The sequence below is a fragment of the Ahaetulla prasina genome, chromosome 6, assembly GCF_028640845.1.
Source record: "Ahaetulla prasina isolate Xishuangbanna chromosome 6, ASM2864084v1, whole genome shotgun sequence".
In the NCBI taxonomy this organism is placed as follows: Eukaryota; Metazoa; Chordata; class Lepidosauria; order Squamata; family Colubridae; genus Ahaetulla; species Ahaetulla prasina.
The window spans coordinates 81,994,409-82,007,197 of record NC_080544.1 but is presented as its reverse complement, the minus strand read 5'-3'; the positions used below and the strand labels follow the sequence as shown (position 1 = coordinate 82,007,197).

Sequence of the window (12,789 nt, the reverse complement as noted above, 5' to 3'; positions counted from 1 at the left end):
TATCCTAACATGTGCTTCCATCCTAGCAAATGCTGACTCTGACTGAAGGTAAGCCAACCCCTTGTGGGTTCATGGAGACAATTTGCGTTAATTCTGGGACTTTGTACCAAAAATGTCCCTGTTTTCTGGATTTCTGTGGATGTAATTTGGTTCTATTTGAGGCCAGAGTCTTGATTTGAAGAAAAAGAGCATATGTATGTATGTATGTATGTATGTATCTATCTATCTATCTATCTATCTATCTATCTATCTATCTATCTATCTATCTATCTATCTATCTATCTATCTATCTATATGATGATTTTGGATTTTGTAGTTTATGTGGAAAATAGGAAGATAAAGAAATTTTAGGTATGTCTTGGGTTATTTATACAAATAATAAAAATGAATATAATCTCTCTCTCTATAAAAGCCAAATACCACTCGCTCATCACGAAATCTCCACAATGATAAAGCCTACAAATTTGAAATTTGTCACGTATGTTCCTCTTGACTTTTTGGTGCTTGCTAAGAAAGGATTTTTTGAAATAACCATCAGATCATTAGTATTTCATATACAGTATTATATTCTCATGGTCTGATGCTAAGGAGTTAGACGTTCCACTCCCCCTCCCCACATGAAAAGAACTCTGTTCCAATTGACAGTTGCTTTATATTAACACGCTCTGATGCTAAGGAGGTTCAAACTGGCAGACGTTCCACTCCTTCACTCAGGAGTGGTCTGGGGCTCCTTACAGTACTAAACGTTGCTATGTCACCCAAAATGTCTATGCCTTCCATCTTTGGAACTGCTTCCGAACTCAATGCGGCAGGAGAGATATTCCCTTATGAGTTTCAATCACCGACCACCACTGAGCCAACGGATTGTGAACCGAATTTCTCCTGCATAGTGTCCCAGCCCAAAATCACTTCTTACACTGACCTCCTCAGTTCAGACGAATCTGTTCCTTCTACTGTAACACCAGTTAAAGAGAAAAGAAGGAAAAACGCAGGAAAAGATTACAGATGCGATTAGGAATACACACGTAAGGCAGGGGTGAAACGTAAAATTTGTTACTACCGGTTCTGTGGTCGTGGCTTGGTGGGTGGTTAATGTGACTGGGTGGACGTGGCCAACTTTTTATTTATTTTAAAAGCATTTTTTCTACAACCTCTTCGGCCAAAGAGGTTGTTAAAAAATGCTTTTAAAAGCCTGTGATGATTAGGCAACTCAGCTGGGATTGCCAGAGGAAAAAAAGCTTTTAACGAGTTCTGACAATCCCAGCTGAGTTGCCTGATCACCAGAACCTTTTAAAAACATTTTTTACAACCTCTTCAACCTCTTCAGATTGTAAAAAAAAAGCTTTTAAATGGTTCTGGCGATCAGGCAACTCAGTTAGGATCACCAGAGGAGCCTTTTAAAAGCTTTTTTTTACAACCTCTTCGGCCGAAAAAATTCTTTTAAAGGATTCTGATGATCCCAGCTGAGGCTCTTTTTTTTACTTTTAAAAGTATTTTTTTGGCGGAAGAAAAAATGCTTTTAAAAGTAAAAAAAAAACCTCTGATGATCGCGCGGCTCAGCTGGGGCAGGGGGATGGGGGTGGCAGGGATTTTTGCAACTGGTTCTCCAAACCACCTGCCACCATCACTACTGGATCAGGCGATCTGGTCCAAAATGGGAGCATTTCACCCCTGATGTAAGGGAAGCTACAATACAGTATTGTCAAAGTCATCCTGAAGTCAATAGAGAGGCTGTAAATAAATATGCATCTAATAACCCCTATGTTAATCAGGCAGCTACAGCTAAATACAATGAAAAGATATCATAAATCAGATCAATGCCTTGGACTAATAAGTATTTGTCTGGTTTTAAATATGAACCTCAGATTGATTACTCCAGGGAAAAGGTTGTTGATCTTGGACCTTGGTTACCCTGTGCCTGGTGCCATGCCCTGAAGTGGCAGGATGAGACTTGCGGGATCTGCTGCAGTGGCGATAAAATCCAGCTCCCTCTCCTTGAGCCCTACCCTGAACCCTTACACAACCTTCTCACCCACCAGCATCCAATAGCAGAGCACTTTCTTTCTGCTGCCCGGAAGTACAACGGATGCTTCCAAATGACATCTTTTGGAGCCAGAGAGGTGGAGGAGAGAATTTTATGCCAACATTCAAAGTTCAGGGGCAGGTCTACCACAGGACAGGGAGTATCATGATGGGACAACAGCAGCCTTCATTTCTTATTTTTTTATTTGTGTCAAGCATATATTAGATAACAGGTATAAATATAAACATGATTATGAATACATGAAATGGATATGAATAAAAGAGAACATTAGGACAGGGATGGTAGGCATGATGGTGCGCTTATGCACGCCCCTTAAAGACCTCTTAAGAAAGGGGTGAGGTTGACAGTAGACAGTCTAAGGTTAAAGTTTTGGGGGTTTGGGGAAGAAACCACAGAGTCAGGTAGTGCATTCCAGGCATTGACAACTCTGTTACTGAAGTCGTATTTTCTGCAGTCGAGTTTGGAGCAGTTTACCATAAGTTTGTATCTATTGTGTGCTCGTGTATGCTCCAGATATGTGTCAATTTATCAAGCCCGATCACATAGTTTTGTAGCAAAGCATGGGTATCCTGCTAGTTAATGAATAAAATGGCAATTCAGAACATCAGCTACTTTTGAACTAAAGTATATACCTACAATATTAAATAGGTGTTGAATCATGTAGTAATAGTGAATTCATATTGGATAGTTTTGGAAAAATTCTACTATCTATGTGCTCACATGATTTATTTCCCCTTTTTTCAAATATACAGTAGAGAAATATATGGGAGAGACCATCAGTCTCCCACTGTTTTTTAAAAAGGGCTCTTGACCCTTATGTGACACTTCAAGTAAATCTGCTCTATTTGAACAGGAAGATTAGAAGAACTTCAGCAGTTATGGTTCACATTCCTTCTTAATTATTTATCTATTTCTTTCTTTCTTTCTAATCTGCCTGCTGCATTCTTAATGTCTTCATTCATTCTCTGATTCTTTCCTCACAAGTTTGGTTTAACCAGTTGAATAACTGAGGAACACCAAACTTTCTTCTATTAATTTTAGCATAGTACAATTATTTGGAATATCACCTTTGCTGAACTGCTTCATGTTTTGAGCCAAAGTGGTCTATATATCCTGTCTTTTTAATTTAATTTTATTATACTGTCTTTTGGTTGAGTTTCATATTTCAAGAACTTATGAAATAGATAAGCCCAGAAAGAGGAAGAAATGGCCAGCTGTTATTTCTATCTACTTCTAGATAGAACTGTGTAAGTTGCATAAGAATCTGATTATGATCAATACAGAAGTCTGTTGTAATCTAGACAAGCTCTTGCACAAATAGGAATTTTCAAAGTTCTTATGCTTTGAATTCTTGAATTCTTATGCTTTTCCCCTCCTGCAAAAACCCTTTTGATTAGTCTTTATGATCTAGGAAATTTTGGGAATTGAACTCTATCATATGATGAGTGTGCTGGTGGAGAAAGATTCCTTTGTGCCATGCCATGCAATTCTTGAGTGTGCTCCACTCTGCAGGTACAGGGAATTATGCCAAAATGAAGATGAAGAAGGCTATTCCACAACACAATCCCATTTACTATATTTATACTGTCAGTTAAACCAGCCTTAACCTAAACCAGCCCTTGCATTCATCTACTCATCCACCTATGTGAACTCTAACTTCCTCAGAACAATTATTATTTTTTAAACAATAGCATATTAGGGAGGCTGGCGGATATACATCTATAGTTTTTGAAGAACCCAGAACAAACAAAAGGCTAAAACATATGAAGAATGTTCATAGGAATTGGGTATGTCTAGTCTAGTGAAAAGAATGCCTAAGTGAGACATGATAGCAGTGTTCCAATATCTGAGGGCCTCCTATGAAGAGAAGGGGTATGTATGTGTCAAACTATTTTCCAAAGCACCAGAAGGCAAGACAAGAAACAATGGATGGAAACTAACCAAGGAGAGAAGCAACCTAGGACTAATGAGAAATGTCCTAACAATGAGAGCAATAAACCAATGGAATAGCTTGCCTGCAGAACTTATGGGTGTTCCATCACTGGAAGTTTTTAAAGAGTCTGGACAGCTATTTCTCTGGAATGGTCTCCTGTTCAAGTTGAGGGTTGGACTAGAAAACCTCCATGGTCCTTTCCAACTCTATTATTCTATGTTCTAAGTTATGGTGGCAAAGAAAATTCAGAAAATGCTCAAAAGAAATTCTGCATTATATTTTATTTATTTAGCATGAAAGCTTAGTATTGATAATTAAGGATATTTTCAGCAATATATTTAACAGCAACCATAGTTTCTTCACAAGTTGGCTTTATCTGAGATTCAGGAAGAGCAAAACCGTATCGGCCTTTGTCACGAAGTTCAAAGGTGAAGGAATATTGTATACCCTGATCATAAGCCCAATCATCTGAGCCACCAGCAGCAGGATCTGTAAAGAGGAAGGAATACATATGCTAAAAGAAAGAGGACAGATAAATAGCACTGATTTTCATAAATTTAATGTATGAAATCAATGACTTGGCATCCTCTTGGATCTTCAGTACCCATAATTTCCAGAACATATGTCTATGGTAAATGCCTACTATTCACCTGAAGAGCAAGTTTGTATTTCTTCCAACATCATTATGCAGTGTATGAGACACATGAATGATTATATTTTCCACATTAAATGATAAATTTACCATGCTTGATTCTTTTATTTTTTTAATCAGTCATGGAATTTCATATTAATGTTAATGAACTAAAACATTATAGTTCTACTTGCTTTCGTATATATCATATATATTATGAGAAATAAGAGAATTTTTTTTATAATACTTCTGCAAATCGCATATAGTCATACAATACTCAAGAGGCCTGATAATTGAAAAGTGGGAGAATCCCTGTGTAAACACACTGTCTGTAAAGATCTACCGTATATACTCGAGTATAAGCCGAGTTTTTCAGCACGTTTTTTGTGCTGAAAAACGTCCCCTCGGCTTATACTCGAGTATATACGGCTTATACTCGAGTTTTTTTTTTTCTTCTTTTTTTCACATTATACCGGATGGTGCAAACTTGGCGGGCTTTTGCATTAGCGCGGGGAAGCCCTGCCGGTGCAGTGAGAGGGCGGGGCGGGGGAGCCGCCAGCCTTCTCGGCTGAGGGAGGGAGGCTTTCCCTGACCGGTAGCTGCCTCATTTCCCTCCCTCGGCTTATACTCGAGTCCCCAGTTTACCCCAGTTTTTTGGGGTAAAATTGGGGACCTCGGCTTATACTCGGATCGGCTTATATTCGAGTATATACGGTAATTACAAATGTTTATGAACAATAACCTAATCATACAATCATAGTTGTATTGCTGTTAGAGTAATACTTACAAATTGTTGCAGCTCCTGGACCATACGTATATTCGGTGCCATACAATGTTGCTAGTTCTCTAATGGCTCCTTTAGCAATAGAATTCTTTAGAGAAAAGATAAATTGTGGTAGAGATTGAAATATTTTGCTCCGAATGGAAGCCAATGAGATGGCTGCAGGAAAATGAATTGTGAAAAAAAACCAAAAACAAACCAGGGGAATGTAGTTTTTATTAATCAAATTCTTCTTCCAAGAAGTCACCACTGGTGAGATTCTAACATGAATCTTGAGTTTCTTGTCCAGGAGATATGAGTGTGCTAGTATATGTGTGTAGAATGTTACCTTAGTTTATCCAATCAATAAGACTATTCTTTGGATTCTAGTCATTTTGCCAAAAATAATGTAATATATGTATGTATACATATATTACATGTATATGTATATGCATGAAAGCATACTAAAATAGTATATAGGTAGCCTAAAATAGCATATGGGTAGTCCTCAACTTACAACAGTTCATTTAGTGACCAAAGCACTGAAAAAAATGACTTATGAACATTTTTCACACTTATGAACATTTGGTCATATAATTTACATTCAAACAATTGACAATCGACTCATATTTATGATAGTTTCAATCTCCTGGGGTCATGGGAGCCCACTTTTTGACAAGCGAAGTCAATGGGAAAGCCCAATACACTTAATAAATGTGGTACTAACTTAATAAATGTGGCAAGAAAAGTTATAAAATGGGCAAAACTCACTTAACAAATTTCTTACTTAGCAACATAAATTTTGGGCTCAGTTGTGGTCAAATTTCTTACTTAGCAACATAAATTTTGGGCTCAGTTGTGAGGGCTACCTGTAAGAGGATTCATCATTCAGTTGAGAGCATCTGAAGATATATTGCAAAAAGCATGGATTTTTGTTAGTTACTTCTTTTCTAAAGCATCTGGTGCTTGGTAGAATTTAAATTATGCAAGTTATTCTAGTCTGTAATAAACAAGGATCACAGAAAGGGACATGATAATTAGTCAAGACAACTGTATTCCAAGACAACTGGAAAAACTAATTTTTCCAGTGCTAAATTCATTCCATTCTTTTTGCATCAGCTTTCTAAAAGAACTGTACCCAAAATTTGTACTCGGTTTATCTGCACTTTTCCTCTTTTTTGTGTGCATCTTTGCAAATACTGTCACCAATTTAATTTCCCCTAAATCTTGTGGCTTTTTTTTCTGTGTGTGTGTGCTCATTTTGTGCTAACATATGCTTTTCTTACTCATACTCCATTGCAACTTATTTCATGGAATTAAGAAAATATTAACTGAATCACTAGTAGGTTTGGGAAGAACAAACTGAGTCAGATTACATGGAACTAAATAAATAGTTTATGGGAACTAAAACTAGTTGACAACATAGGCATTCATGGGGAAAATAAGAAAGTGTACATTGATATGTGACACAGACTCTGCCTTCCATTATACTTGTGTCCAATGTCACACATTTTATCATTTTGGCATCAATATGTTTAAGGATGGATGTCTATGTTTCTGGATTTTACTATTTAAAAATGTTGAATTAAGAAATTAATTTTTATTCGATCAAAAGGCATATTCTCAGCTTTGCATATCTTTTTAGAACAGCTGAAAAACTGGATTTTTCTTGTTTCCTGATCTTGATCTGTATTCATTCATTGGGAACCCTGAAAAACTGTGGCAAGTGATGTGAATCCAAATTGTACATTTACAGGCTTTATTCAAGCCTTTAGAAAAAAACTCATGGAAGGTGTGAATAGGGACAGAAGATGGAGACTTCATTCATCCATCACTCCATATCCATCCATTCAATTAACATTTGAAAAGTATCTTTCAGAAATATAAAGCCATGAAGCCATGTTCTAAAAGATTAGTATAGAAGGGGATATTTTTAAAGAGACATCTCAGACTGTGGTTGGAGCCCATATTTTATCAAACATCTGCAAGTTTTCTTTATCATATTTCATGTCAGAACAGAAATGAAATAAGATAACATTCTGATAAAATTTGGTTTATCATTTTTAAAGGGTATGGTCATTTTAAAGGGTTATAGTCATGAGTACATCAGTGTATTCAAAACTGAACTAACTGGGTTTTGTCAGGACATACCGGTAATAATTTTGAACATAAGTTGAATTCACAATCTCCTCTCTAATGTATATATCATTGGGAATACATTTTAATTTGTTCAGTGGAACTGTACTATTCTGCACTTTTTTACAAATATGTTCAAATGAACCAGGAATGACTTCCTTCTGAATAAAATATACATGTCTCTCCACCAACTTGATCCAGGCAGCTGCAAACTCAGTTAAACCTTTTTATCAGTAGTGAAATCCAATTTTTTTTACTACTGGTTCTGTGGGCGTGGCTTGGTGGGCATGGTATGGCTTGGTGGGTGTGGCAGGGGAAGGACACTGCAAAATCTCCATTCCCTCCCCACTCCTGGGGGAAGGATACTGCAAAATCTCCATTCCCTCCCCACTCCTGGGGAAAGGATATTGCAAAATCTCCATTCCCACTGCACTCTGGAGCCAGCCAGAGGTGGTATTTGCTGGTTCTCCAAATTATTCAAAATTTCCACTAGCAGTTGTCTGAACTGCTGAAAATTTCTACTACCGGTTCTCCAGAACCTATCAGAACCTGCTGGATTTCACCCCTGCTTTTTATCCCTGGTTCTGATAGCATACAAATCACTCTATCTAGGTCAAAACCAGGGGAGAAATGCTACCGTTTTGGACTGGTTTGGATGAACTGGTAGCGGTGGTGGTGCATGGTTTGGAGAACTGGTAGCAGCAGCAACGCAAGGCTCCACCCAGCCGTCCGGAGGTTGTTACTTCCTGGTTAAAACTTTTTTGACCTTCTGCGCATGCACAGAAGCTTTGCACATACACAAAGGTTGCAAACATGTATGTGACACTTCTGAACCGGTAGGGAAAGTAAGTAAATTTCACCCCTGGTCAAAACTCACCACTTGGGAAGAAGGAATCCTTTCTCACTTTATCTAGAGAACCATTGCAAAGCCTTGTGACATCACTAGTCCCTTCCCCATTGACTAGGCAGATAGCAATGGATTTGGCTTGGCCTCTGTAGGCAATGTGAACTATATTCTTTGATTTGATACTTTGGTAGTGATGGACACTTTTGATTTTTCAGCCACTATTTCTCTTCAGCTTTTTCTTTGTGAACTAGTATAAAATATGTCAGCTGATTGGATTTAGGTATGCAATGCAACTGAGTGGAAATTTATTTTCTAGGCAAGACTAGATTATGGGCATCTACAGGAGGACAAATGATGAAGAATGCTTGATGATATCATCACACAAAAGCTGCATCTTATGTATTTGTAAAAGCACCATTTGTGTGATGAAGACACTGTATATATGCCATCATTTTGGCATCATAGCAATTACCTACTGGATAGTGTCTATTCTGTATAATTAACCCTACAGGATGTGAGTTAATAGTTTAGTTGGTCCCTTTGTAACCAAAACAGGCTAATCTGATCTGATCTGGTTAAGAATGTTATGGGAACAAAATCAACATTCATATTTCCCTTTTTCCATACAAAAATGGTATCACTAAAATGACACAATATAAATTCTATGATAATCTATATGCTGGTAAACCAGTGACAAGAGAATTCTATTGTTATCTATCAATTTTATATTATTGCATTTCAGGTAAATATTGCTTTGTTAAATGCAAGGCAGAAAGAGGGGCAAATAGATCTACGCTTTGGAATAATTCTTGTTAAAACACTGGGGTTTAAGGATAAACATGTATATAAACTGGCATAGAACCATCAAATAGAAATTGTCTCAAATGTCCAAGGCAAAACTGTTAATATGTTCTTACTTTCTGTCTCTGACCCATATCCTGATATTTCCACTTGGGAAAAAAGATTATAAATCTGTCTGAGCTGTGCAGCAGTACATGACCAGTTTTCTATGTCTGGCAACTAAAAATTAAAAATCCCCTCAATTTTTGAAATAACGTATTTGTCATAATGTATTTTAGTGCTGGATACTTCTACTTTTCAAATATTTCACAGAACTAAAGAGATATTTTGAGAAAAAAAAAGGGAAAATAAAAACAAACAATTATATAATGTTCTAAGGCAGGGGTCTCCAACCTTGTCAACTTTAAAACTTGTGGACTTCAACTCCCAGAATTCCTCAGCCACAAGTCTTAAAGTTGACAAGGTTGGAGACCCCTGTTCTAAGGCACCGAGTTTAGGAATTATCTTGAACAAGGAATATATATCTATTGTTATTCCTGCGCATCAACAAAGAAAGCAAAAATTGTGTATTAAATAGTATTTGCTCTAACCTATAAAGCAAAAAGCAAACTATATTATGGTATAGTGTGTTGCATAATAAATAAATAAATAAATAAATAATCCAATCTAGAATCTCCCTCCCAACTAATAACCTTACATATTCTTGGCCTAACCTCACTTTTCTAAGGGAGATGAGCAGTGCCCACTATGGTCAGTGATTGTGGACTATAGGAATCATTTATGCCTCAGTTTGAGATGCAGACAACACAGACTCACCCCAATAGCCTGCACCTGTGTTCAACAATGAAGGGACACAAGGCAGAAAATATCTTGCAGAAAACACAGCTCCACAAATGTCTATGGAGATTCTTAGTCATACAGGTCATAATTGTCCCAAAGGTGCTTTTTCAAGGGGCAACTGGACTTTTCTTTGAAGATGTTTTGCTTCTCATGCAAGAAGCTTCTTCAGCTCTCCACCATCCAGTCATAACTGAAGCTTCTTGGATGAGAAGTGAAGCACCTTCAAAGAAAAACCAGAAAGTCCAGTTGTCTCTTGAAAATGCACCTTTGGGACAACCATGACCTGGATGACTGAGAATCTCCACAGATGTTCACAATTAATATAACTTTCAACTTTATCCTCACCAAATTCTACTTACCAGTTGTACATTGTTTGGTATTAGATTGTAAGTATAAGAATATGGATAAAGGAGCATCTGGGAGTAAGAGTGAATGGTCAAGTAAGCCTTGATAGTTGACTTGTTTCTTCGAATAAAATCAGCCAAAGCTTTGGTTTCCTTTTCTGATTCAGGTTTACTACCACAATAGGTTTCACTACAGGGGTTTGTTGAAGCGCCAACAGCTGAATGCAGTAGGAAAAAAATTAGACATGATAGACAGGTTAGTCTAAAAGGCAGAAAAAGTGTACCTTTCAGACTTACTAACGATTTGAAAGAAGTCTTTTACCTTTAAGTTTTAACTTACTTTTTAAATAAGTATCATTGAACTGGTTAATAACAGGATGAAACATTAGTATAGCATTTTTAAATTTAAAATTTTCAAAACCTTTTATGTATCTGTTAGCCTATAAATGACTGGATTCACACATTATGCTAAGTCATGGTTGTTTTAGCTATGAATTGTTGTAATTCTATAAGGGCTGTGTGCAAAGAACATGCAAAAGAATATTACAGCTCAGCATGAAGTAGATGGGAATAGATGGAGAAAGGGTGACAGATAATGGTCTGCAAAAGGACAAGTCATACTATTAAGGAAGATTCAAACTGAGAATGACATGGTATTTTTAATCACTATATTATATATTATGCTAGATCTCAAGTAATAGCATCACAGGTTACTTTAAAAGTAGTTTTAAAGTGATATTTATTTTATCCTGCTTTCCTGTTCACTACTTCACCACTCTGAATAGCACCTCCGCTATCTTCTTTCTCACAACCAAACATGCTTTCTTTCTTTTACTTCTCCAATCAATCTCATTGTTCAAAAACTATATGAAAAAACTGACACTACTCTAAAGTAGTGCAGTTAGTTAATTGTGCAATTAGTTTTTCAGAGATGACCAGATAGAAATAAGGAAATGGATGGAAGTAATTTTTATTACAAAATAATATCTCCATGAGACAGGAATACGTGAATTGTGAAGGAGACTATATAAATTATGGGCTCACTTCCACTACGACACCCAACTGTTTAGAACACATTAAAAAGGGATTATATAGATATACTAATATATATTCATTTAACCCATAAATGTGACAGACTATTTTGATCTAATCAAAATCCCCCTCTTGCATTGAAAGAGTTTGATGCATTCCCTAATTAGCATCTATATGCAATGAAAATATGAACGTTGAATGGAACACTATCCTGCATAATTCTGCACCTCCTCAAATTGTCTGTCATAATTCACAATGTTTTTCAGTTTGTTTGTCAAGCAATTCTTAGGAATAGGCATTTAAAGAAATGCCTGTAAAGAAAAATTGGTCTCTAGTTTAAAATATTTTATGCATTGATTTCTTCCCATCTCCCATGCATACAACAGCAGGAGAAAGAATTATATTCTGCCAGTGTTATTGTTGTCTAATGTTACCTATCATCATTGCCTTGACCTTATAGCTCAACAATGAGAATACAGCTTGATGTATATATAGCTCTGGCTTTGATTCTTAAAATTTCCAATTAAAACAATTTGAAATGTCAGGTGTGAGGAAATTGGAGCCTGCCAGAGTACATCATGTGCATTTGATCAGCTTGGTGTCCTTTGATGTCAAGATCACATAAAAACATCAATCTCAGGATATATTTTGGCCTCCTTCCTTTTTAAATATTTTTATATGTCGCAAGGCTAGAAAATGGTAACAACTCTGGAGGGTGCCAGTTAGTGAAGCTGGCATACAGCATTATGGAATATATTGTATATGATTTACCAGGAAGTATTTCATAAGGCTGTGACAGTGGTTTGAGGAAGATGTATTGTAATTCATTGGAGTGCCTATATTACAATGATTCCTTGATATGCAACTGCTTTGAAACTCATCGAATTTGGTATTCAACTCATTTTGACATGAAAATTTTGTCGTGGTACTCATCATTTGTTTGGTACTCAACACACAAGCTAGAACTTATCAGTGTTGGCTGCTTTGTGACTCACTACATTATTTTTTTTTATTTTTTTTTTTACATTTATACCCCGCCCTTCTCCGAAGACTCAGGGCGGCTTACAGTGTATAAGGCAATTTTTCCTTATGGAAAAAATTTGTTGGGTACCCATTATTTTTGGTACTCATTGCACCTCCTGGAACCAATTTATGATGAGTACCGGGGTACCATTGTATACGTTTGAACCTTTTTAAAGCAGTGATGTCTTCTTACAGGTTTAAGGCCACTTTGGAAACTGCTTCCAGCTCTGTACTCATGAGTGTTTCTTTGAAGCGTTATTTTTATAGTTCCCAAAGCAGACGTTAGTATCTGCTCCTGTGCTTTTTGAAGGCCCTCTCTTGAGGGATTTGCAAAGCTTTATTATTTAACAAGACTTTACCCTAGGACACTATTTTTGTGTCAATACATGCATGAGTGA

The 12,789-nt window shown here is 36.7% G+C and overlaps 1 protein-coding gene across 1 annotated transcript in view; it reads right to left on the bottom strand.

Annotated features, from left to right (window-relative positions):
* Window positions 1–4,239: 4,239 nt before the first annotated feature.
* Window positions 4,240–12,789, bottom strand: part of LOC131200671 (carboxypeptidase B-like) — a 30,505-nt gene continuing 21,955 nt past the window's right edge. Inside the window, exons 10-12 of the mRNA XM_058187791.1 lie at window positions 10,352–10,554; window positions 5,396–5,480; window positions 4,240–4,466 (exon numbers count right to left, since the gene is read on the bottom strand). Of these exons, the coding sequence (XP_058043774.1) occupies window positions 4,279–4,466; window positions 5,396–5,480; window positions 10,352–10,554 (476 nt within the window). The 3' untranslated portion in view covers window positions 4,240–4,278. The remainder of the gene's footprint in view (window positions 4,467–5,395; window positions 5,481–10,351; window positions 10,555–12,789) is intronic.